The sequence below is a fragment of the Sinocyclocheilus rhinocerous genome, unplaced genomic scaffold, assembly GCF_001515625.1.
Source record: "Sinocyclocheilus rhinocerous isolate Xijiao unplaced genomic scaffold, SAMN03320098_v1.1 scaffold263, whole genome shotgun sequence".
Taxonomy (NCBI): domain Eukaryota; kingdom Metazoa; phylum Chordata; class Actinopteri; order Cypriniformes; family Cyprinidae; genus Sinocyclocheilus; species Sinocyclocheilus rhinocerous.
In genome coordinates this window covers 1,142,295-1,168,324 of record NW_015645086.1, presented here as the reverse complement: position 1 = coordinate 1,168,324, position 26,030 = coordinate 1,142,295, and the positions used below count along the sequence as shown (strand labels likewise).

At 39.2% G+C, this 26,030-nt stretch overlaps 2 protein-coding genes across 11 annotated transcripts in view; one reads left to right on the top strand and one right to left on the bottom strand.

Annotated features, from left to right (window-relative positions):
• foxp1a (forkhead box P1a) overlaps positions 1-5,576 on the top strand; it is a 48,779-nt gene extending 43,203 nt beyond the window's left edge. For all 4 annotated transcript variants that reach the window (XM_016509128.1, XM_016509127.1, XM_016509126.1 and 1 more), the window contains 8 exons: positions 182-265; positions 388-595; positions 1,848-1,924; positions 2,101-2,202; positions 2,277-2,398; positions 2,488-2,551; positions 2,910-3,076; positions 4,111-5,576. In XM_016509128.1, the coding sequence (XP_016364614.1) occupies positions 182-265; positions 388-595; positions 1,848-1,924; positions 2,101-2,202; positions 2,277-2,398; positions 2,488-2,551; positions 2,910-3,076; positions 4,111-4,273 (987 nt within the window). In that variant the 3' untranslated portion in view covers positions 4,274-5,576. The remainder of the gene's footprint in view (positions 1-181; positions 266-387; positions 596-1,847; positions 1,925-2,100; positions 2,203-2,276; positions 2,399-2,487; positions 2,552-2,909; positions 3,077-4,110) is intronic.
• A 1,820-nt stretch (positions 5,577-7,396) lies between these two features.
• The window catches only part of LOC107705704 (tensin-2-like), a 47,544-nt gene continuing 28,910 nt past the window's right edge, over positions 7,397-26,030 (bottom strand). For 5 of the 7 annotated variants that reach the window (XM_016509118.1, XM_016509122.1, XM_016509124.1 and 2 more), the window contains 25 exons: positions 24,172-24,210; positions 23,375-23,413; positions 22,683-22,732; positions 21,510-21,693; positions 21,371-21,421; positions 21,131-21,253; positions 20,381-20,445; positions 19,939-20,022; positions 19,724-19,836; positions 19,427-19,487; positions 18,942-19,017; positions 18,683-18,812; positions 18,123-18,188; positions 17,768-17,884; positions 15,732-17,183; positions 15,406-15,565; positions 14,139-15,109; positions 13,496-13,627; positions 12,716-12,814; positions 12,067-12,144; positions 10,670-10,747; positions 10,424-10,592; positions 10,219-10,287; positions 8,373-8,402; positions 7,397-8,145 (listed from right to left, as the gene is read on the bottom strand). In XM_016509118.1, coding sequence (XP_016364604.1) covers positions 8,004-8,145; positions 8,373-8,402; positions 10,219-10,287; positions 10,424-10,592; positions 10,670-10,747; positions 12,067-12,144; positions 12,716-12,814; positions 13,496-13,627; positions 14,139-15,109; positions 15,406-15,565; positions 15,732-17,183; positions 17,768-17,884; positions 18,123-18,188; positions 18,683-18,812; positions 18,942-19,017; positions 19,427-19,487; positions 19,724-19,836; positions 19,939-20,022; positions 20,381-20,445; positions 21,131-21,253; positions 21,371-21,421; positions 21,510-21,693; positions 22,683-22,732; positions 23,375-23,413; positions 24,172-24,210 — 4,578 coding nt within the window. In that variant the 3' untranslated portion in view covers positions 7,397-8,003. The remainder of the gene's footprint in view (positions 8,146-8,372; positions 8,403-10,218; positions 10,288-10,423; positions 10,593-10,669; positions 10,748-12,066; positions 12,145-12,715; positions 12,815-13,495; positions 13,628-14,138; positions 15,110-15,405; positions 15,566-15,731; positions 17,184-17,767; positions 17,885-18,122; positions 18,189-18,682; positions 18,813-18,941; positions 19,018-19,426; positions 19,488-19,723; positions 19,837-19,938; positions 20,023-20,380; positions 20,446-21,130; positions 21,254-21,370; positions 21,422-21,509; positions 21,694-22,682; positions 22,733-23,374; positions 23,414-24,171; positions 24,211-26,030) is intronic. The other 2 variants (XM_016509119.1, XM_016509120.1) reach the window with 2 other exon arrangements.

The window sequence follows — 26,030 nt, the reverse complement described above, 5'->3', positions numbered from 1 at the left end:
GAAATGTTTGTTTTCTGTTTTGCACGTAATTGAACATCCTGCTCTAATTTGAGCTCTAATCTTTTTCCTGTTCAGTATATGCTGTATGTACACATTAAGAAAAACCATGTGAACGCTAGACAACAGAAAGCTCCAGGTTTATCAGTGGTACATCTCTGCTGTGTTTGTGTTTGTCTAACAGCTCGCTAAAGACAAAGAACGCCTTCAGGCCATGATGGCCCACCTCCATGTCAAGTCTACTGAGCCCAAACCTGCCCCTCTGCCAGTATGTCACTTTGTTTACCATGTACTCTGTTTGATTAAACACATTTCTGTAGTTCTGAAGATAAATATTATTATATTATAATATATATTGGCTAAATATTAAACTTTTTTTGTTATTGTTAGGTGAATCTGGTGTCTCCCCTCATACTTGCCAAGGCAACCATTCCCAAAGCCACTCCCTCTATGAGTCTTTCCCAGAGTGCCACAGCCCCTTCTACACCCCTCACGTCACTCCCCCAGATGCCCTCTGTCATCATACCCACCAGCCTGCACAGCATGGGACCCATCCGCAAACGCTACTCTGACAAATACAACATAGCCATGGACCAAGGTGAGATCCTTGACTTCTGACCCACAGTCAGTGTCAGAGACATTAGTGCAGTGGTCAGGGCTCTACAGTAAGAATGACCCGAGACCAGTGTGAGAGAAATGTGGGTCAGTGGAACCGTCACCTGTCCAGTAGGGTTATTTGAACATTCAAAAAAAGAAAATGGAGGCTCTTGCACTTTCTTCAATCCAGTAAAAATTTAGTAAAAATTCAATACAAAAATTTCATTTGCGGTGTATGCAAAAAAGGATAGGTCCTGCACGACCGTAACGTTTGTTGTAGATTTTAAAATGCACTGAGCACTTTATTTTTTGCACTTTGTTATAATAAAAATAATATTGCTAGCATCTCGCCATGTAATTATTATTATTTTTATTTTTTTGGATACTCAGCAAATTCATTTCAAGTATTGAGATTTTACCCTTTTTTTATAATTTATTTCAACATTCATGCATTGATTATTTATTTGTAAATTGATTTATGCATTTTGCCACATTAAAGTCTGATTAATAACTTCTTAAAATTATTTAAATATTTGGTTTTTCATTCACTTCAGATGTGACCTTGCCACCTTATATAAATGGCAGGACCATGGGCTTTACAGTTTTTATTAGAAATGATAGACTATAATAAATATATCTTTTATATATAAAATCTCTCTCTCTCTCTCTTAAACTTACAGCAAATGACTGTTTCATAAAAATTGATTTCACTTCTGATGCTTAATTTAAAGATAAGTTGCTAAACAGTGTTCCTGTGGCTCAGTGGTAGAGCATTGCGTTAACAGCGCAAAAGGTCGTGGGTTCAATTCCCAGGGAACACACATACTGGTAAAAAATTTATAGCCTGAATGCACTGTAAGTCGCTTTGGATAAAAGCGTCTGCTAAATGCATAAATTATTTAATTATTTATAAATTTTAAAAAAATCATATTTTCTCAGGGCCAGTGAAAATATCATTATGGCATATAAAAATCCGAACTACAGTTGAAACATCTAGATTTTCTTCTTTCTTTGTTTTCTTTTTATAATGTTTTATAACGCCTTACTACTAATTTTTTCCCATTTGTTCAGATGTTTCTACCTGTAAAATTAGAAACTGTTGCACAAGCCTTTTGCCTTTCTTTTTTTTTGTGAATTACTGTCTTGTCCAAAATCTACCACATGGATTTAAACCCCATTTTCAAAGACAAAATGACAAAATTGCTTTGATACATGAAGTGTAACTGAGAGCACATTTCTCCTGTGTCCCATAGATATTGTCCAGAATAAGGAGTTCTACCTGAGTGCTGAGGTCAGGCCTCCATTTACATATGCAGCTTTGATCAGGCAGGTAAGAAACTATCATCTAGGTCTGCACCATCATTTCTGATGAGATGGCCATCATCCAGGCTGTCTGAACAAACTGAGGATGAATTTTAGTTAAACCTTTACTTTTATCTTTCATCAGTTGCCATATTAGAGACACATGTTGATCTTAAAAATTGTGTTCCCTTTTTTAATTTATAGGCCATTTTGGAGTCTCCTGAAAAGCAGCTAACACTAAATGAAATCTACAACTGGTTCACTCGAACATTTGCGTATTTCAGACGCAATGCAGCAACGTGGAAGGTAACTCAAAAGATACAGTCTTGAGTGATTTCCTCTGCCTTGGATAAGGTCGTTAATTTATTCTGTGACCTCAGAATGCAGTTCGCCACAACCTCAGTCTTCACAAGTGTTTCGTACGAGTCGAGAATGTCAAGGGGGCCGTTTGGACTGTGGACGAGCTGGAGTTTCAGAAAAGAAGACCACAAAAGATCACTGGGTAATTGCACATCTCATTGCGAAGATTCCATTCGCACAGATTCTTCTGAGGTCATTGTTGCTAATGATGCTGATAAACTGTTTCTTCAGATCACCTCTGGTGAAGAATATCCAGTCCAGTCTGGGTCAGAGTCCTTCCCTGTCTGCTCTGCAGGTATGGATTCATTCATACATACACTACTGTTAAATAGTTTAGGGTCGGTAAGAATTTTTAAATATATTATAAAATGTAATTTATTCCTGTGAGGCATTATCATCAATATTGAAAAGAGTTTTGCTGCTTAATATTTTTGTGGAAACTGTGATACTTTTTCCCTAGGATTCTTAAATAGAAGGTTCAAAGAAACAGCATTTATTTGACATAGAAATCTTTTTTGTAACATTATCAATGTCTACAAACGCTCACTTCAATTTAATGCATCCATACTCCGTACTTCGGAATGGTAGTGTATTTAACTTGTTTGTAATATCAGTGTTATTTTCCATGGTCTTAAAACATTGTTTCTCCTCAGGCAGCGATGGTGGACAGCAGTCTGCCCCTATATGGCTCAGCGTCCATGGGAGCGTCCAGTCTGAAGGCTTTGGCCAGTGCACTGCATGAGGACATGAGTTCTCACGATCATGATGAAGGCTCCCACAGCGACTCCAGCCTGGAGCTCTCTCCTGTGCTCTCCACACTGTGAGTCCACTCTCCCGCCTGTCTGATACCACTCATGTAAACACTGAGAACATCTAATCAGTCACTGACTGGGTTATTGAAAGATTAAAAAAGGCAATTAAGTTATTTTGAGTAGGGTGAGATGAGGGAAGATGCCCCCCCTTAACACTTTACCTACCGTTGTTGGAATTTTCTGGCATTCCCTGTTTTCGCTGTTATACAGTAGGGGCTGCTATTACACATCTTCTGAAAGAGGACAGAATCTCCTGATTAAAATGAGATGGTCCTCACTGCAGAACACAAGATCCAGGGGGTGTGGTTGGATCCAGATCCTACTCCTCCCACCTTATGTATACCTAAACCTACCCGTCTCCACCCCCTGGTCCCTAAACCCACCCAACTCCACCCCTAAACCTACCAATCTCCACCCCCTAGATGTGGATCCAACAACGCCCCCTGGATCTTGTGTTCTGCAGTGAGGGGCTACTGATTAAAATACAGAAAGAAAGCGAAGCAGAAACAGAAACAAGTGATCATCAAACATTAAACAGCATATAAATCAAAACTGCCTAACGTTACCGAATGAAATGACGATACAGGAAATGGTTCAGGACTGTGCAAGTTTTCGGGGTGTTGATGGAATCGATCTACTCCATCTATGTTTTGATCACCATTTTGAATCTGATCCAGACAGACTTTGACAAAAACATGATTTTCTCAGCTTTTTATTCAAAAATGTTAGGCAGAGGCTCCGTTCTTTCTTTTGACATATTGCGTGTTCAGATATTCATACAACAAAATATTTGTAGGCCATGAAAGTTTTGTAAAAATGATCAGAAATGCTGGCAGTGGCTGGCAGTTTTTTTTTTTTTAAATGCTGGCAGGGGAAAGAGTTCAGAACAGTGTGCATTTACTTTTAGAATATGCAGTTGAGTGACGCATTAGTGGGGGATTAGGATGATGCATTAGCCAATGTTTATGTCATGATAGCAACAAAAGTTAGCAACAGATTTTCAGTTTGATCCCGGGTTGACGTGAGCGGTCTGTGTTCACAGGCATCAGTCTCAGATTAAAGAGGAACCGATGGAGGCCGAAGACTACAATGGCTCCATGTCTCCGGAGACAGAAGACCAGCACAGTCCAGACACCAACCACAACGAGAAGTACACCGAAGAGCAGCCGGGATTCTCCTCGTCACCTCACTCATTCCACTGCTGAGATCCTCATCCTTCATCTGACCAGTGCACCATCAAACTCTGAGAATCCTGACGCAGAAAACTAACAGCTGCAACTTTTCCTTTTGGGAACAACCGTTTATTTATTGTTTCGATGTACCTGTTTCTATTGTATGCAATGGTTTGACCTCACTGGTACTAAAGGGCTCCTCTGTGTTTGAAAAGGTCGCCCATCAGCTTGCAGAGGACAAAAGAGAGCGCTGTAGGCTATACGTCATCTTTGGTTTGTATATTAAACACTACGGCACCTGAACTCAATCAACCGCTTACCTGAAAGGGAAGATAGTTTCCCTGTCAACTGAGGAAGATTCATGCCTATGAATTTTTAAGCTGTCTATGATGAGATATACTGTATTTAGCTTTCCACAAAATCTATTCACTGCAGCTGTGAATGCTGAATGAAAAGCTCTTTATTGTAAATGCAAGTTTGAATCACCTCTGCCTCAAATACTGTAGGGTTAGTTGCCATCAGGGCCGTCGCTTAAGTTCACGGGGCGCTGACGATATTTTGATGGGCGGCCCAGTGAGGCTGTAACATAGAGGACCTGACGACGGCCCTGGTTGCCGTGACGGTAACGTGTGGCCTTAAATTTCGGGCTGCTTATTGGTAGAATGGAAAATGAAATTGTGAATGTCTTTTATCTTTTTTACCTCTGTTTTTTCAAGATAAAAACAAAACCAAAGGGGAACATTTTTTAACCAGCACTTGATGATGAATGTTTTTTCAATTGTAGTTTTTGGTTTGTTTTTCACTTAGTGTGTACAGAAGGCTACTGTATTTCATTATCCAAAACATTTACGCAAACTAAAGTCCCAATCATTCGGTTACTAGTAAAGCTGAACCAAACGTTTTCTTCCATATTTGAGTAGAGCGAATTATATATATTTTTTTGGACAAGTTTTTCTCTTGTAGAAAAAATCTACGGTTACCAAAGATGTTTTTTTAATATTTTTTTTTATGTCATGTACCCTGTTTACATTGTCCCTTTTGAGATGGCCAAGACTAAGAAGTCTTCACTTTAATGGATTCGTTAAGTATAGGATGCGTTTAAATGTCACACTCCTGACATTTTGAGCATTTTGTAACTCTAATCATTTGATCTGACAACTAGTAATTGTACCACAGAGAAAAGAGTAGATGACAAGGAAATAATGCATAATTGTTGACTGAATAACTTGTTACACATGTCCAAAAGGAATAGATGACATCTATTTCAAATCAACTATGTCAGTTTGTTCAATACTTCTGAATTAATGGCCTTATGATTAATAAATTCTTGTATAAAAATGTGAAAAAATTATATGGTGTAAGTTTTTTCCTTTATAAATAATTCTAAATATCTAAATTTACAAAGTATAAGTATTTTAATTTATACAAATATAAATATATTAATTGGATTTTATGAACAGTGCATTAAATGCACTACAAAAGGGGACAAAATGTTAAACAACTGAGAAAGAGGTATGAAAATGTATGTGAACAACACAAAAATGTGTGTGCATATATATATATATATATATATATATATATTTAAATTCTAATACATGATGATTGTTGAATGGATAGGAATAGAACAGTACATTGGAACTGAAATAATTCACATCATGAATTCAGATTTGGTACCATGACTTTACATTTATTATATTTTTCACTTGTGCATACACTGAAAAAATAACATCTAGTAATAATAAAACAAACAAAAAAAACATCAAAATCCTTCCATGTAGTCTTTTTTTTTTACTTTCAAAGTCAGCTGCATGTGTAAAAATATATTACTACATAAAAAGATCAACAAGAAAATACAGAATACAATATATTAAAGTTATCATAGACGTGTCTTACTATCTGTCAAAAACAGCAATAACTTGTTGATACAGGCTAGTAAAATAAATGGCACAGCTTAAAGTAACTGATTGAGTACATGGCCACATGTCTTTGGTTATAAACAGCTTCAGGAGCTCATTATGCAAAGAATGAAGGCGGAAATGTCCACCTGTCCAATCAGTTTAAAGTCTGGTTACATTCCAATATAATCTTCTACTACACAGTATGGTAGGCAATGGTACAGCATGATGCGTGACGGTCAGTTGACAAAGCTATCGTTCATATACGATGTCTTGTGCTAATGTGGATGATTATGTACCACTGTCTGCCTTATTTTATATTCGGTTTATGAACAGTGAATGAAATACACAACAAAAGGGGACAAAATAAAGTTCCTTCCTACTCTAAAAGGTAACCAAATTCTCTCTGGGTAATAATCACATGACCATCAGCCTTCCATTATGACATCAAACTACACGACATTTCAATCTGGAACTCCAGCAGAGCACAACAGCTGCTCAGCGTCACGACTACGCCATGTCTGGTCCTCCATCTGTTTCTCCATCTCAAACGCTCCGTAACTTTCCCTATCATTCGCAGACACCGGGCCAGATTCAGAAACTATGGAAGCTTGTTTCCACCAGAGGATTAAAAAAAAAAAATGTAATTGTGTTTTTCAATTTGGACTTTTTCTCACAGTTCTGAGAAATAAAGTCAGAGCTGCAAGATGTAAACTCAGAATTGTGAGACAAAAACAGAATTACAAGAAAAAAAAGGCAGAATTGCAAGACATAAACTCAGAATTGTGAGAAATGAACAGAATTGTGAGATATGAACTCAAAATTCTGAGGGAAAAAAAGGCAGAATTGCAAGATATAAACTCAGAATTTAGATATAAACAGAATTATGAGAAAGTCAGAATTCTGTAAACATGGGCCAGTTGCATAAACATAGACACTATGTTAAGACTGTGTCTTAAGAACTAGTTTGACCAACTAGCAGTTAGCAAAGAGATAATCAGTCTCACTTTTCTGATTAAAATTGGGCCAATCTACATTTTTGTTATTGACTTTAAACAGTTATGACCATTCTAGAAGAAAACAAATTAGATGGCTAACTTTTTAAGACTAGTCCAAGCAGTTTATGCAACCGGCCCCATCTCGCAATTCTATTATTTTTTTTTTCTTTCTCTGAGCTGCTAGATATAAACTCAAAATTACGAGAAAAATGTCAGAATTGTGAGATGAAAAGTCGCAATTGCCTTTATTTATATATATATATATATATATATATTATTTATTGATTTTTTTTTTTTTTTTTTACTGTGGCTGAAATAAGTTTCCAATAGAAACCATGGCACCTCCTTTCCAGTTAGGACAAAAACAAAAACAAAAACAAAAAAAAAAAAAAAACTGAAATTTGGCTTTTGAATAAAATAAACATTTTCAACCATAATTTAGTGTACGTCAAAACTCTAAAACCAAATTGACATCAATATTTATAAACTGATGATTGTCATACTGCAGAGACTGTTATCTGTGCAATTCGTAAGTTTGAGTGCATTTAACAGATTTATTTTATTCAGGGGTCAATAACAGTGCTTTTGAAAACCCCTTATTTAACAATCTTCATTTACAAGTCACTTACAATCCCACGAACACCAAAACAGCTCTAAAAAGGCAAAACCACAACAGACTGCTGGCTTTAGTTTGGTTACATTCTGTATATTTTGGTTTTAATGTGTTTTGGCATCATGTTAGTCAACAGTAAAGCCCTTGTCTTTGCCGAAAAGCCTTATGTTATGAAACCCTTAAACTTGACAGAAGGTGCAACATTACAGTCTCGTGATGTGCGGCAGTGTACGTGAAGAGCCTCGTCCCCGGGGGCCCTAGCGTCTCTGTGGTGCCAGCATTACTTTGTTAATGAAGTTGACGATGGCAGTCGCGGGCTGTTCGGGATCCAGCTCTGCAAAAAGATGGCACACATTTTCCGCCACACTTCCGGGCTTCTTGGCAACAAAACCAAATACTCTGAGAGGAGACAGAGAGATACGAGAATGAGCGACTGGGGGATAAAATATCAGTCAGACTTACAATCCAAATAAGGAGTGAATGGACAGACAGGATGATCAGTTCTATGGTTATCTAAGAGTAAATTACCATGCACATAAGCACCTAATCAGTTTCCTATCAGGCGCAACACAGAGGAAACAAGCTGTCTGAACAGTCCAGACAAAACACGTATCATTTAGACTTACTTAGAGGTCGTGCTGTCTGAGTTAGTCCACCTACGGCAGCAAGAGGGAGACAGAGACAAGACTGAGGAACAGACTCTCACACACACATACACACACACACACACACAAACATACACACACACACACACACACGGGACGCTGCAGCCACACATGAGCATGCTCTCAGTCTGAGGACAAACACATACTCTATACTAGTTCTGTGCATATTTAGTGTAATCTTGTGGCTGTAACATATTTGTGCTGCATGTGAATTCCGTTCTGATACATTTCCTATTGCAATGATGCGTGAAATCGAGCTTGTGTGGCTAGAAGAAGTATTCGTGTTCATATACTTGTGTAGAGTATGCTGTGGATGTAGCACACATTGCATTGGGGCTTCATTTTTGGAGCTCTATGTCAAATCATATTTTGTACATTGTAACTGAGAAGCTGTTTTTAAAGGAACAGTTCACCCAAAAATGACACAAGTTTGTGTAATAAATCCATAACTAAAACAAAACAACTTCAAACCATTGCTTCTGGCTAAAATATGAGGACTCTATCTATAATATTGCTTTGGCCAGTGAAAAAGATGTATCATCTGAATCAGGAGAGAAATATGCCCAAATGTGTCGGTGGATTTTAATGTGAGACATTTTCACTGGAGGAAGCATTATTTTGGTTTATGAACTCATATTTTGGTCAGAAGTGACGGGTTAAAGTTAAAACGTCTTGATGGATTTGTTTCTTACAAATACAGTTTTTCTCTTCACAAGACAAAAAATGATAGACTGGATTACTTGTGGATTATTGTGATGGCTTTATCAGCTCATTCTGACGGCACCCATTCACTGCAGAGGATTCATTGGTGAGCAAGTGATGTAATGCTAAATTTCTCCAAATCTGTTCCCATGAAGAAACAAACTCATCTACATCTTGGCTGGCCTAAGGGTGAGTACATTTCAGCACATTTTAATTTTTGGGTTAACTATTCCTTTAAGTTTGCTCAAAGGCCCATTTTTTTTTGGCTCATGCAAATGAAAAATGCTCTTTCCTGTAACATCTGGTTTAATGTTATTGCCTCAAATTCTTTAGATGCAAGACTGGTCGCTGTGTGCCATGAAAGAGCGTTTACAAAATAAAAATCACAGAGCCCAAACAATTTACAGGGTTCAAAGTGATGGTTTAAGAAAAGACAAGTGTTTTGCCTGCACAGGGTGGGTTTGCATTTCAAACAAAGCCCCAAAGCTTGTGTTGTACATAAAACTGAAAATATACACACATAAATGAGTAAATAAAAACATTTATGCACATACTGCAGACACAGACAGAGCAGCCCACACAGAGTCATGCACTACCTGATTAGATTTCAGTGCTACTACTAGTTCTAGACAGGCAACTGTTACAACAAAACAAAACAAAACAACCCAAAGCAAAACAAAACATTAAAAAAAAGACAAAATACAAAATCCTTCTATATCTAAAACAAAAAAAGAAAAGAAAAACATTACACAAAACAAAAAAACAAGATAAAAAATAATAATATATACCGGTATATATATATATTATATAACAAAACTATAATAAAGAAACAAAAAACAAAACAAAACAAAAACAAAATCCTCCTATATCCACATTTTCCTTTGTATATTTGCATTAAGCTTAATGGTTTGTAATTTCATTGGATGTGGAATGCACTGCAAACTTTGAATATTCTTGTAAGATGGACGGTCAGTGCAACAGCCTATAATATAACAATGTAATAACAAATAACCATGTTTGAGAAAACATGTAGAGTAGATATTTAAGCCACTCTTGTACACCAGTCCTTGTACTCCAGTTCGCATTTTTGCCACCACTATCTCACCTCCTGTCTTGTGGGTCCACACTGCTGAAAGTCACGCTGTTGATTGGATAATGTCTCCTGAAAAACACCCTGAAAACCCAAACATCTCATAGTCAAACTCAGTGTGACAGTAACAGTCTGTCCTCACATTTCTATTGCTCATAGAAAACTGAAAAATTATATGGTTATACTTTCAAAAGGCAAAAAGTGGTATGAGTGGGCGTACCTGCGCTGACTGTCTGTCAGTGTAATGCCCTGGGCAGACACCTTAAAGTGAACCACTGTCGCAGAGGGCCGAGGGCTGCGTGACATTGTGGCCCCTGAGGCTTTAGCGATAGCTTGGGGTCCCGTGAGAGACTCAGTCTCAACTGAGTTCAGGTACAGCACATTGCAGGCTGAGGAGAGACTCAGAGGTTACAGACGTTACAGTAAGACGTAACACATGAGGACAGATGTGCTGGTTCACACTCACCTGCTCCCTGTTTCAGAAGGTCTGCAGCTGTACTCATGTTACTGGCAGGCTGAACCTCCACGAATTCACCTATTGGGTCTGAGAGTGTGACATCACGATTTATAGACCAGTCTCTGAGATTCAAACATTGGCAGTTGCTTAAATACAAATCTTGTGATCATATCTGTTTGCACTACGGTTAAAGTTTTTTTTTGGTTTGTTTGTTTTGAAAGAAGTCTCTTAAACTCAACAAGGCTGCATTTATTTGATCAAAAATACAGTAAAACAGTAATATTGTGAAATATTATTACAAATTATAACTGTTTTCTATTTTAATATATGTTAAAATGTAATTTATTCCAGTGATAGTAAAGCTGCATTTTCAGCATCATTACTCCAGTCTTCAGTGTCACACGAGCCTTCAGAAATCATTCTAATATACTGATTTGCTACTGAAAAAGCATTTCTTATTATTGTCAATGTTGTGCTGTTTAATATTTTTATGGAAACTGTGATACATTTTTCAGGATACTTTAATGAACAGAAAGTTCAAAAGAACAACAATCATTTAAAATATATATCTTTGTAACATTATACATGTATTAACATTTATAATCAATTTAATGCATCCTTGCTGTACTAAAGTAATAATTTTCTTTTAAAAAATGGAGCTGGATGTATAATATTCAGCTGTATATAACATTTTGGAGCTGTATGTATAATATACAGTACTAAATTGAAGTGTATGTATAATATTGTGCATTATAAAATATACATTCACAACCATTTTGTCTATGTATAATATTGCATATTATAAAATAAATATTTTTTTTAGTTGAGCTGTGAGTTTGATTTGAACAAAAAGAACTGCAACTGCAAAATCATACAATAAACAATAAGACAAAAAATAGACGAAACATTTTGTATATTATCTATAACTTATAAATTATCTACAACATTGTCTTTGCTGGCCGCATGCAAAAACAAACATACAGTCCAACCAGTGTTGTCTGATTCACAAACATGATGCTTATGAGCGGTTCTTTTGATAAATCAGTCAAAAAAAACCCTGATTTGTCAGTTTGAATCAGTCTAAATTTCATAGCAATTAATTAGCTGGCAAAGCGTAGTTAAATACAGTCACAAAGAAATAAAATCAATAAATTCAAGAAAAAAATTTAACATGCTACAAAAAATTATACTGTTTTGTTTAGCATGTAGTAAGGATCTATAGCACAGAATACTGTGTTGTACCTTAATAAAAAATACTTTGTCATTTTTTGTTGTTTTAAAGCATTCCTTTCTTGCCTTACAACTCCTCATTAACTCTAACCTCACAATGAGTGTATGTTGTGTCTGTGCTTTCATCATTCAGTGATATCTCAGCGTGGCGTGTTGACGTGTGCCGTTATGTTTACCTCTATCTGGGATGCGGAGGGCACAGGGCAGAGAGATTGGTGTAATGGAATGCTGACACACCAGTGCTGAAAGACTCCCTACCAATGACAAAACACATACAGAGGACCTCAATACTTCGCTTTCACTTCAACACTTCAACATTATTTACCTTTAAAACTGATGTGCCAGATTGCAAAAGCACCAGAATGTAGCCAGACGGCAACTAATCACAAGCATAAAAGACATTTTTGGCTTTCTATTATAGAAAAACAACACTACATCAAAGATATGAGCATTATCTCAACTTCTACAACTCAAGGTTGTACGTTGGGTCTTTTTATGAAGCAGCGTTCTGAACTATTTGGCATATTCAGTGCTCTGCTAGAGAACATGATGGAGATATTGTGGAGATTGGATAATATTGCTGTCTAAATACCTTGCATGCATGGAGCAAACAGACCCCCCCAGACCGCAAGAAATGTCTGTCTAACATCTTCATAATAAAATGTCATACAGGTTTGTAATGACACGAGAATGACTAAATGATGACACAACTGTCATTCCTGGGTGAATTATTGATTTAAGCTCAGATTTAAACCAGGACTAAGCTTAATCAGTGTCTGGCGAGCCACCCCGTAGAGTTTTATAGAGGATCCCTGAAGTGCTCACCAAAGTAGGGCTCATTTTGACAGCCCTTAATCTTCACTCCTCGAGGCCCCGTCTCAATCAGGAAGTGTCGAACCAGCTGTTCCAGAGGGTCTCCTCCTGCTAACAGACAGGAAATGATATCTTTAATGCAAACTATGATGCTAATATTGGTTGTACATAGAAACATGACAAAACATGACAAGTTTCGAAATATTGCACTTCAGTTGTGATTAATCGACATTTAGATAAAAGCAGTTCTCATTGCTTTCTCAAATAAATGTTTAGTCGAATTGTACAAAAATAAACAGTGCACTTGGTCCAGTATTAATTATATGACAATAAAATATTCAAGACAATGAAAGCTAAAATTCAAAGTTTGTCGTGACTTTGCTTTTGTAGTTAAAAAATTTGTCACATGAATTTCACTAATTCTATTTACATTTAAATTTGAATTGCACTTCTACTTTCTGTTTGCCGCCTCAATTCAAATTGGCAATGGCATTCTCAGTTCAAATCTGAATGGAGCACAACCTTATCAACCAAGGTTGTGAATTTGGGACAGGACTATCTGTTTGTCCAGTCAAAGACAAGGCGAGTTGATGACAATTGTCATTATTACTGTAATTCTGTTTGGTGCAGAAATGACACACTTCAGCTTTAGCTCTAAATTCCTGCGATGTTTAGCTCTGGTAGAGTACTTCAGGTGCAGTCGTGTGTTTCCTGTGCAGACAGAGAGCTTTGGGAGCAACACTGAGGCAAGATAAATGTTTGTGTGAGGAAATGCCTGCAGATGTGGCGTACCTTTGCTGCTATGGTTATTGACGTTGGGGGGTGGGCTGGCAACTTTCAGGGCCAGACCGTAGGCCCCCTGGAAAGAGTTACTGTCTCGGATGAGGAAGGCCCCTGGCTCTCTTTCCTTCAGTGCTGCAATAGCTGTTGAACAGAAACAGGACAGTTTAATGAGACATTGCCGTTTAAAAAATAGATCCAAACATATGGAACGACAATCTGTTGCAGCATGTGCAAAAACACTAGAGCACAAAAATAAGCATCACTGTTAGTCTTGCTCATATACTAAGGGTTATGAAAAGTGACTTAATAAGTAATAAGACATGGCTGCATTTGCATGAACAAAACTGTTTACACAAACATCTATAGCAATCAGCAATAATGCTGGGTATTGACAAACATTTCCTGATTCAGTTAAATTCTGATTCGATTCCAATTCATTTGGGTATATTTTTGGAGGGAACTCAAAAGAAAGCCACCTCTGGCCATTATTTTGCAGTACACTGCATTTCAATTTTACAAATGGAGTTTGTTCAAAAGAAAATTAAATGGAAAATCAGTATCTTTACCCAGCCCTAATTAGCAGCTGGCTATGAAGACATCTCTAAACTGCATTTAGTTTTGTATAGTTAAAAGACAACAGTGGTTTTCTCACCTTGCTCTCTAGAGATGCCAGGTTTATACCAAAACCGAGAGCTGTCCTGCACAAATTTCACACTGACACGGCTGCCCATCTCACCCTCCACACCAACTTCTCCCTGTCCAGCGGGCATGGTCAGCTCTCCTACTGAAGGCGAGAATGTAACGTGGTGTTGCCCAGAGGGCTGCTGACTCATGGACGCCCTCAGCATTCCAGACCTCCCGTTGGGTGATCCAGGCAGGCCGGATGGGCGGCGTTTCTCAGGGAGGGGAGGCTGTGGGACGGAGGTGACTGGGCACCCTAAGTAGGAGCCTGGAGGAGATGGGGTGCAGCAGGCTGGAGAGATGGGAAAGGTGGGAGTGGAGCTGGGGCTGCCGTCCATACTGTGTCCTGCAGGAAGTGAGGTTTCAGAGCCCAACATCAGCTTCCTGCCCAGCGTGGCGAATCCGGGCACTGGGGGTTCAGGGGAGGATGAGCTCTCGTGTTCGCCAGTGGGTGGTCGAGGGGACGCAGGGACTGAAGAAGCAGAAGTGGTGTCTGGTTCAGGAGATGGCGATACTCCGTTGCTCTGCGAGTGAGCTGGGATGGACTCGGACGGGATGGGAGAAGAGGGATCTGGTGAGTGTGCTGGTTTAACAGTCTCAATTGATTGTGGTACCATTTCCACTATGGGTGGCACTGTAGCAGCAGTAGGCGAGCTGCTTGTCTGTGGTTGGATGGATTCTGATGGAGGTGTTAAAGGGGCGGAGTGTTCTGCAGAGCTTTGTGGGGTAGGAGGTGTAGTAAGCGGGGCAGAGAGTTGTTGGGCAGTGGTGGGTGTGGCAGGAAAGGGGTGTATCTCAGGAATCTCTTGCCTGGAAGAAAGTACAGTTTGCCGAGACCCCGGACTGGTACTGTTGGACAGTAGGGCAAGTGGGTGCATCCTGTTGTGGGAGTGGGCCGAGCTGCTTTCACTGTTCACCTCTCTTGAGTCATACTCACGGACACTGAAAAAGGAAGAAGAATTCAACACAATATTGAATAAAGTCAGCAGATAACATTTTCATCTACTGTAGGAGTAGCCATCTGTGCTCCTGGGGGGCTACCTGACTGCGGATGTCAGTTCCAACCCTGCTCCAACACACCTGCTGTTATTTTCAAGTAACCCTGACCACCTCAATTAGCTGGTTCAGTTGTGTTTTAAGGGTTGGATCTTCAGGTTCAGGTGGTTTAGATTTGTTGCATTAGAGTCAGAGCTAAACTCTGCAGGAGCAACCCCACATCTATTCATAAATGCAGTTACCTCTCCTGGGTTTGCAAAGGGCTGCTTGTGTGGACTGGTGTTGGAGGTCCTGAAATATCAGAGGGTGTTGAACATGGGGCATGTGGATCTAGATGTGTCCGCCGCAGGGAACCATGGGTAATGTGACTACGCCAGCCTATGCTGTCTGCACCAGGGCAATCTGATAGGGATAGCATACAGACTGATAAACAAATATAATCATGCACAGATAAAACTGAATGCAGATGAAGGTTATACACAGTTCTTTAATATAAGATAATCACAACATGTTTGCAAAAGCTTTAAATTTAAAAGACTTTAATTGTATCTGTCAAGGCATTTGTCACCTGTATTTGTTTCAGAGGTGTACTGCTGAGGGTGGGAGTCCATTTGGTTATCTGTAGGTCCGCTGACATGGTGCACTGGGCCAGGGCAGGAGGTAGAGGGAGGTGGAAGAGGGGACGTGGACTCAGACTGGTAACCCGAGGCATAGCCACGACTCTCTGAGGGTGACGGTTGGTAGGGGGAGCAGGGGCACATCTGGTGTGGTGTCTGATATCCACTGGAACTGCTGCTGTATTTGAGATCCAGATGGGCGTGAGAGTGGGACCGGGAGGTTTCGGGGTATGCAGGATGGCCTGCGGGAAGTGGATCGAAGTTAAATGCTGGTAATTCATGACCATGAGGCCCGTAGGGGGATACGGTAGCCCTTCTGTGCCAGTATTCTGCCTCTTGTTCTCTCTCCCACTGTAGTTCTGCTTCTCTGTCTCTCTCCCATTGCAGAGGCAGTTCTCGTCCCCTTCTTAGCCCTGCCTCCCGGTCCCATATCTCCGCCCCTCTTTGCATATCAGCCTCTCTGCCCCGTCTTAACCCAGTATCCCGGTGAAGCTCTGCCTCCCTCTCCCAGTGTATTCCCTCCTCTCTGTCCAAACGGAGGGTGTGGAAATCTTCTCGCCGTAGACAGCAGTCCCGACAGGGGCAGCCGGATGTCACTAGGCCATCTATCATCATGACATCGTGGTAGGGGCCGCTGGGTTTTGGGTGGTGTGGATGATTGTGGTGATGGTGGGGGTATGGAATGTACTCGTCCGCCCTACAGAGCAGTCGGGGAGACAGACTATGTGGATGGGGACTGATCTCTTGGGATGGAAATGGACACAGGTGGCGTGATGGCCCCTCTGAGCAAGTGCGATGAAGGCAGTGCTGTGAAACTTGCTGGCGGTCCCAGAGCAGATCTGGTGGCGGCAGGGATTGGTGAGGATGGGCACTGTGGTGTTGGCAAAGCCCTATGACAGATGGCATCCCTGGAGAAGGAGCCCCTGTGTGTCCATTAGTGGTGGTGGGACGATCAAGGCAGTACCCATTGGATAAGTGGTGGAGTCCATCGCATCCAGGCTCAGCACAACGCTGGGATCGGTAGCCCAACCGACATGAGCATGAACGGCCTAACCTCAGTGACCCAGTCCTTTCAGGAGGCAAGGAATCACCGTCATCCAAAATGGCCGTCTCTCGGTCACGATCCCGTCCTCCATCCCCTTCAATCCCACCCAGAAGACGCTCAAGCTCCTCCCTCTCTTGCTGAGTAGGCGGGGCCTGTCGAGTCGGTTCATCGAGCCGGCCAGGTGGGACAGATGAGTGTCCAGAATCAGTGCTAACAGACAGAAGCTGACTTGGACGCTCCTCCGAGCTTCTTGCAGGGCTCCCATTGGTGGACGGCAGGGAGGTGGAGCCTGCAGCAAGACGCTTTTTTACCTGTGCGTACAGGCTGCCATCTAGAGGCCCACGTGTGTGTGCGATATCTAGAGGGATGTATGAGAGTTGTTTTTTTAAATCAATGTTTATTGCAAGAAAGAATTTAAAGGTTTACATTCTGCACTTTTATATTTCCCTAAAGTCCACTTAAAATATTATTCAAGGTTTGCAGATTCACATTCTTTTCCTGCTACAAGTTACATATATTACAACATTATTATTATTTTTTTTTTTTACAACATTAAAGGACAATATACATTATTTATTTGAAAACGTAACTCAAGTATCATGGTGAAAATTCTAAATGCAAAGAGTAGTCTTAATAAATAACATTTGACACTTGTATGCTGTTAACCCAACACTGGTTATGATAAAAAAAAACACATCTGCCAAGGTGTTAATTTGCAAACCTGACCATTTGTTATTGTGCTCATGGTTGTGATGTCATAACCATGGTTATTTCTGAATAGTTTCAATAATCTGATCTGGCAAGATGTTGTAAACATTGTAAAGAGTAGTATCAACCTCTTTTATTTCTAAAGAAAAAAGGAAAGTCCTGTTTATAAAAATACAGTATCTCTGAAGGCTTGAATAAACACCAATATGTGGTTGTATGAATGAATAGTTGTACCCTCTAGGCTGTCCTGATGTCTCTGATTGAAGTTCTCATAAGAATCCCAGCGCACCACCGGATCATTCGTGTTATAGTCCACGCTGACAGCTGGATCATTCCTCTGGCTCACCCTCCCTGAATCAAACAGGCACACATACACACACACACAATAAAATTACAACCAAGAACATCTGCATTATAACACAGTTAAAGACCACATGATATGATAGAACCCTGCTGTTTCAATGGGAAATGCTATGTGTCAGCTCAGGAAAGATAATTGTGTTTGTCAAACAATTTCATGGTCCCTAAAACTGCAATTAAACAGTTAGTAAGAACTTAATCTGCAGTTTGATTAAGGTTTTTAGTTTACCTTTGATTTTCTCAGGCCCAGATGAAAACACAAACTCCACTGTGGCATCAGAGGGAAATCTGTCATCTACAAGAAACAGTGGGAATTGAGTGTTAATCATTAGGAAAACAGAAGACCCTTTCCAGCTAATAATATTTGTCATTAATAATGGGCTTTGCATATAATATCCTCTCCATAATACACACTTTATAAATATGTTTCTGATTATAACGATGATTAATATCTAGGAATTTTCCCAGAGTTTTACAAGCAATTGAAGTTGCCTCCCATGCTTGTATGTAAGCCCATAGAGAATCCATTATCACGTGAAAGTCTGTATCTCATCTCAATCACGCAGCTGTGGTGCACAGGTGTTACCCAATGGGAATGAGGGTGGTAATTTACGGCACAGCTAAAAGAACACAGACCACCGAAATAAAAAGCACATAGTAAAAAAACAAGCTCAGCTGATATCCCAAGGCCATTTCAGCTCACGACAGTCAGACAGATGGCTCTGGTTTTATTGTAAAAAATATATGAGCTTGGCATATGATTCTTGGCTTGTCCCACTAAGAATGTACCTGAACAAGCTTCATCCAGTTCCCCTTTGCCGAACCAGAGCTGAGCTCCATGAATGGTGCACGTATGAAACTGCAGTCGAAACACAGTGTCCCTCTCAGCAGACTGAACCCGCCTGTGATAACACTTTACCTACAAGAAAGACAGAAAAAGAGGCCATAAAAGTGACAGAGAGCAAGAGAAAGAGATTAAAGTGATGGAAATGCCTATGGTTTTGACAGTTGTGATATATCAGGGTCAGATAAAAACAGCCCCACATACCATGATGTCTCCTTTCAGCAGCAGTGCCGGCTCAATAGTAACAATCAGCCGTCTGCTCCCAGAGCCCTGCAGGTCACTACAAAAAACATACACAGATAGCAAACATACTCTTTAAATTTGTTTTTTTTTTATTTCCTGAAGAAGACATGAAGGGTTAAAACGCCACTTCATAATGCTAGGCTGCTAGGGTATTGCTATGGCATTCTAGGTGGTTGCTTACTAAAGTGAAAAAGAGTCCACCCCCAGAGTCTCTTTGATATTCTGGTCTCTAGATATGGCCCCAGGTCCCTCCTATAATGTAGGTTTATAAAAACCATAAGTCTGATTGCTTAAGTTGCAGCACAAACAGTGCGAGCCAAGCTATGTGCCAAATTTTTATACTTTTATTATTAGTATTAAGCAGCAGTAATAGTGATACCTGTCCTAGCAGACACTTCTAATTATGATTTAAATTATGTGAGTGTCTTCAATGGATCCTCACTCACTATATGCCAGAAGTGTAGACAAGCTGCATGGACTGATAGATCTTCAGGAAAGGGAAGAAACCTGTCAAGAGAGTGAGGAAAAAAGTGAGATATGAAGGAGGAATTGGCAAACTCCCTGTGTGTCTCTCTCCTCCACTGCAAAATATTAAAAACAAACCTGAAATGTGTGTGAATGTGAGGGAGGTTTGCTTAATGAATACATATGTGCTCATACAGACACATATTAACTCAGTGACCTCCTCGAGGGCTTATGTATGAATGAAGTCAGGGAATGACGTTATGAAAACATTCACTCACCTCCATCTTCCTGGAAATTGGGGATGGTGGGAATGAGGACATGATGGAGGAAGAGTGGACTGCTGTTCATTTTGATGGCCCCTGAGAGCAGCCCTCCAAAGTAATAGATATACCTGTAGAGTTAAAGTTGCAAAAAAAAAAAAGTCATGCAAAAAGTATATAAAGAGCACAAAGATCTATAAAGAACAAAAAGACAAAAATCAAAAGGGATGTACCTGTTCTGAGAGGGTTGGAGAGAGGACGACACTTTATCTTCACAAAACTTCCTCATGGCCAGTGTGCTGAGGGCCTGATCTGCCCTGTGTGCACAAATGCAGTTGAAGATATAAGAAAAAAAACACATCAAAGAGACATGCTTGTTAATTAACTAGAAGGCTCTCCATAAACATGTCTTCCAGAATTTCTGTTGTAATTATGTATGACAAAGCTCCTTGTTTGGACACAACACAAATCGAGAGACATACTACATCTACCAACCACAATACAATTTATATTACAGAAGTTTCAAGAACTGTATGAAACAACTGCTGTTGAGGGGAAAAATAAAAAAGTATATAAATATGATTGCAGTTTTAACATTTAAATTCAGTTAAATTATTTAAATAAATGAATTAATTAAAGTGTATTTAAAGTCATTTATATAAAATCTGAACTTACCCTGCTGATATCTTGCTGTAATGCATGTAGGCAGCAATGATAACGCCTGTCTTTCCTTTGTTGCCCTGAAAAACAACCAATACTAATGAATAAAACTGCTACAAATATGATTTGCACTTCAAATCTATTGCAAATGATGAAGACATTCAGACAGTCAGGATCTTTCTATACCGTTGGGTAAGAAATTCTGAGACCACTGTTGAAAAGACAAACAATTTGAGTGAAAGCTGTTTTGAAAAATGAGCATGCATTTCACAATATCTTGGGGTTTTTCCACAATAAAGCGTTTTTTAGCTTGTTTTCAAGCAGCTGCTAGGGTGTTAAGGGTGGTTGCTTATATATTTTGGCATGTTCCCCTTTTGCTTCAATGACAGCAAGCTTGTGTAAAACCTAATGATGGTGATCCATCTTGAAGTTCAGTGAAAGAACATGTGAGTCTTAAATCTGTGTTTATTCCCAGGTTTAAACTGTATTTAAATCCCAAACTTTTGGGTCCAGCTGAACATCCAAAACAATTCGATATGTATCAGTGCTTTCTCATCTCTTAGTCTTTATTTATTTATTTATTTTTTTCCTCACATAAAACTAAAAGCTTGTCAAATCAGACATCCTCTCAGGTCTGGCTTCATGTTATCATCTGTGGTGAAGTTCCGCAGGGTGGTCCTTAAGGGTCTCGTCAGCACCCTTTAGTACTCTGTCAGTTCCTGTGACCATGACATGAACTGTCCTAAGACTACAATGACCTCTGACCTTACAGTGCAGAACGACCACATGCTGGGGGTCGGAGTTCAGCCAGTTCTCCATGGCTTTGCACATGGCACAGATCTTATCCAGAGGAGGAGCGTGCATATCTGGCCAGCCGAAGTCATGAACCTGAGAGAGACAAAGAGAGACTTTTTAATCTTGGGTGGTGTAAACAGATCTTTAAAAGTTCGGCCGCAAAGCAACTATCAATATAAACACAGAAAACCATAAAAGCGGAGCCCCTACCTTTGGGATTAAACGGGTGATGTCACGCCTTCGCTCAGACAGATTGAATAACTGTGGGAGGAAAATGGACCAGAACAATGAAAATGCTTCCCGAGGTAAACTTCCCTTAGATGCAGTAAATACACGCTGATTCGCGTACCAGAAACTTGTCCTGGTGTTTGGACTTGAGCATGGCTGCCACCTCCCTGAGGTTGAGGCGGTACCGCTGTTCTTCCAGCAGAGGAGGGAAAAAGACAGAGATGATCCTCTCCGTGATGTATGTGAGGTCGAAATCATAGTGCCTCTCCATCACTCTGTCCATCACCCGATCCACGCTGAAGCTCCTGAGAGAGAGGGGAAAACCAGCTTAAATATCCTGTGAAATGTCTTGAGAAGCTAATAGACATCAATTGAAAGCCACAAAACTTCAATTTCAGTGTTTAAGGTGGTTAAGCTGTTTTTTTGGAACATAGTAGCCGGCTTGTTGCTGGTCCAAGATGATCTACAAACATCTACATTGACCAAGATGGTCTACCAATTCATACCATGTCCACCATCTGGAATTGCTTTGACCAGATAGAAAAAGCTACGAGAAGGGATGGCTGGAAAACTGCTGAGAAAAAGGGATGAACAATATCATTGATTCTTTACTATTTATTCTTGTCTTTTTCCCCCCACATAAAATAACACATAGTTTGAGTATTTGACATTTAACAATTATGATTTAAAATTGTTAAATGTTATCTTTAGGAAATATCAAAATAAAAATTATTTTTTATCCTGTCCACTATAAAGTTGTGATGCCTGAATTCACCTAAATTAGCATTTTAAAAAATTATTATTTTTTTTTTTTCGGCCCACATAAAATAAAACAGAATTTTAATATTTGATATTTACAATTTGTCATTTAAAATTAAATTAATTATTGATTTATCGCATTGACCAGAATTGCAAAGCTTCTCCAAAACAAAACCACTAGAATCATCATAAAGAATCATGTGAAAGTCCAGTAAATTATATTTTATTGGATAGCTGGGGTTTGACTGAACACAGCTGAGCTGTCGGTGGTGTGCAGCTGAACTAACCACGCACGCTGACACATATTAGCTCTCTGCTCCACTCCACACTGCGGCCAAAAGGGATTTTTGACTTTTCACATCAAATCCAAACGGAATAAAACCCAGCTGAGACAAGGTAACTTATCTGAGATAAATAGAGATTAGCTGAGGAAATAAAGTCTCAGAACTCAAGCATGCTCAACCACTTCTGAAGCAATCGCTGAACTTCATGGGTTGAGATTTGATGCTTTAAAAGTCTTTTCAGCCAAACGTACCTCGGGAGAGTGTTTCTCTGTTTGGTGTAGGTCAGAGACTTGGTTGAGCCCTGGAAAAAGACAAAATAAGATTATACCACTGTGTTTGGACACAATAAACTAAAACTTGTTTAGTTGACAGTGTCAACTCTTGACACAAAAGATTGTCTTTTCGGTTTATTTAAGAAATGTTTGTTCTTAATTTCTGTTCTACTCTTAATGTGCGATATGTAAACAGATAATCGCCACTGTAAGAACTGAAGCACTGTATGAGGCCTAACAGCAAAAGAAAATGAAGAATAGACCTTCTTATTCTTCAGACAGTGAAAACTAATGGTTCTGATTAAACAGTGGACTTGAGTCAGAACCACAGAAAGATCATCTCTGGATACAGAAAATTAAATACTGACTCTGTGACTTCTGACATCACACTTATAACAAATGAACACATTTATTGCTGTTCAAAGATGTTTGCCATTGACTTCACTACTAATGAGCTCATGAACTGAAGAAGCCACTCAGATGTGTAGAGGAACACCTAATATTAAATATGAGTAAATATTACTGAAATATTAACTTAAAATCTCAGTGGGCACTTCAAATATCAATCAATGTTTTAGGTCAAAAGGACTGACCAAAAATCCCTGATGTAGAGGAACAGCCATGTGCCAGTAGTGTGAGAGACAATGAAAGAGAGGAAAACAAGTTCTTACCAGATGCTGAATGTGTCTAGAGGAGGACGTTCCCCTTCGCTGCAGCAGATGAGAACACGGATATAACATCATAAACAGAGCAACAACATAAAAATATGTCCTATTTTATCATCAGTACTTCCAGAAGCATCGTGCAGTATGTACTGTGTCAACACAGCTAAACTAAATGAAAAGAATGAAACTAACTAACAACCTAAAGACAAAAATTATATCACAATATTTAGCAGAATAACCATCTTCAACATTGATAATGTTAAGAAATGTTTCTTGAGCAGCAAATCAGCACATCAGAATGATTTCTGGAGGATCATGTGACACTGAAGACTGGAGTAATGATGCTGAAAATTCAGCTTTGCATCGCAGGAAAAAATTACACTTTAAAATATATTCAAATAGAAAACTGTAAATTGTAACAATATTTCACAATATTACTATTTTTACTGTATTTTTTTATTGTATTCTTGGTGAGCATAACAGCCTTCAAAAACATTAAAAGAAATTGTACCATGCCATCATTTTTAACAGTAGTGCAATAAAAGTTTTGAACAAAGCTTTACATGATTTTCAGACATCAAGTGTGACAGTAAAGTCATTTTACCACTTTTTACTATCGTGTGAATGAAAAAGGGAGTGAAAAAGTGAATAAACGAATAAGTAAATGAACAAGAAAGTAATCAGTGAGTTATCCAATGAGAGGGAAAGAGATCCTGCTGGTATAAATGTAAGAAGTAAGAACAATGTTGAGATGCATTGAATGAAAATACAACAAATAAAAGGAAGGAAAGAAAAAGTCTTACCAGTTCGGAGGGCTGCGCTGGGATGCAGGCTGTGTTGATCTGAAACAGAGAAAAGGAACATGACTCAAATCCAAATTTTGTATCTCCTCCACCGTTCACCGCAGGCACATTCGCTCTTAACCCTGTCGTCGTTCCCCGCTCCGTCCCGGGATGAGGGGAAGGGAGTGGTGAAGAGGGATCTGTTGGGATCGGGAGAAGGAAATGCTTCCCCAAAGCAACAGATAAGCAAACTATCTACTGATAACACTGAGACTGGAGAAAAAGTGAGATGCAAGGGATTGTGGGTGATGGGCAGTAACCAAACACATTAGTATGCACATTCCTCTCGCATGATCTCGTACAAAATAACAGGACACAACAACATAAATTGTGGTACAGTATGTTTATGACGGGCAACCGACAGACACGCAGACATGTTTACATGTCTACATGTTTTGTCGCACAGGGTAAAGGGGGCGGAGGAGTCATTAGCGTGCTTACAGCAGGCGGGAAACCGTGTGTGTGTGTGTGTGCGATGACATTCACGCTTACGTAACATGAAGCATCCCCCCTCCCCTCCCCACACATCCCCTGCCCAGTCCTGCCCTGTTTGTTTGGCCTCAGGAAAAGGGCTGAGGCAGGGAGAAGCGCACAGACGCTACACTAGGCCTTGACCTACAACTGTCTATGTGTGTGTTTGTGTGAGTCTAGGGAGTGAGAAAGAGAGTTATTAAAAGATTGTGTTTTTGTTCAACAAGACAATGAACCACAACTTATGAGGCTCTGGAGGATGGAGGGACTTGGGTGTTTGGGTATTTGTGTCTCCATATAAATGCCAACACTGAGCTCTGTGGCTTTTAGCATGTCTGTTAGCATTGAGGTTATCTATATGCTAAAGTAGCTACATGCTAGAATGTCCGAAAAGTTAACATTTAACCATTTGACCAAAAATGGTCCAAAAGTACTGATGACTCATCCTGCAATCATGGGCTTGTCCTTTTGTCCAATCAAATTCTCTCTCGATTATATGTACAGAATGAGTTTTAGTAGCTCACATGAGTCTATGAGTAAGTTCAGAACAGCACACCACTACACTAATCAAGTTTACTGCGTGTGAATTTATGAATGAACACATACACCTGGATGACCAGCTACATTTGCAAAAATGTGCAATGCACAATATAGATTCAGAGTACATTATAATTACATGGTAATTACAGTATTATTCAAATGGACTGTCAAAAGTTGTATAAAATATTACATTAGATAAAATTTGATTTTTTTTGCAACAAGTTGCTTATGCTCACCAAGGCTGCTATGTGATCAAAATTACAGTAAAAACAGTAAAATTGAGAAATATTACAATATAAATAACTGTTTTTTAAAATTTATTTTAATATATTTAAAAATGTCAATTATTCCAGTGATGGTAAAGCTGAATTTTCAGCATCATTACTCCAGTCTTCAGTGTCACATGATCCTCCAGAAATTATTCTAAAATGCTGATTTGCTGCTCAAGAAACATTTATTATTATTATCAATGTTGGAAACAATTGTGCTGCTTAATTGGATTTTTTTTTTTCAAGATTACAAAAGCATCCTTGCTGAATAAAAGTATTAATTTATTTAAAATAAAATCTTACTGACCTCATAGAAATGATAATGAATTTTCCTTTAATCTCCCTTATGCAGTGTCATATTTAACATTCTAAATGATGACATTGGTGGCTAATACCATGTTACCAGATTTTTACACCATTCTTTTTAGGGCTAATTGAGGAAAGTTCAAAAGAACAGCCTTTATTTGAAACAGAAATCTTTTGTAACTTTTGGTCAATGCATCCTTGCTGAATAAAAGTATTAATTTATTTCAAATAAAA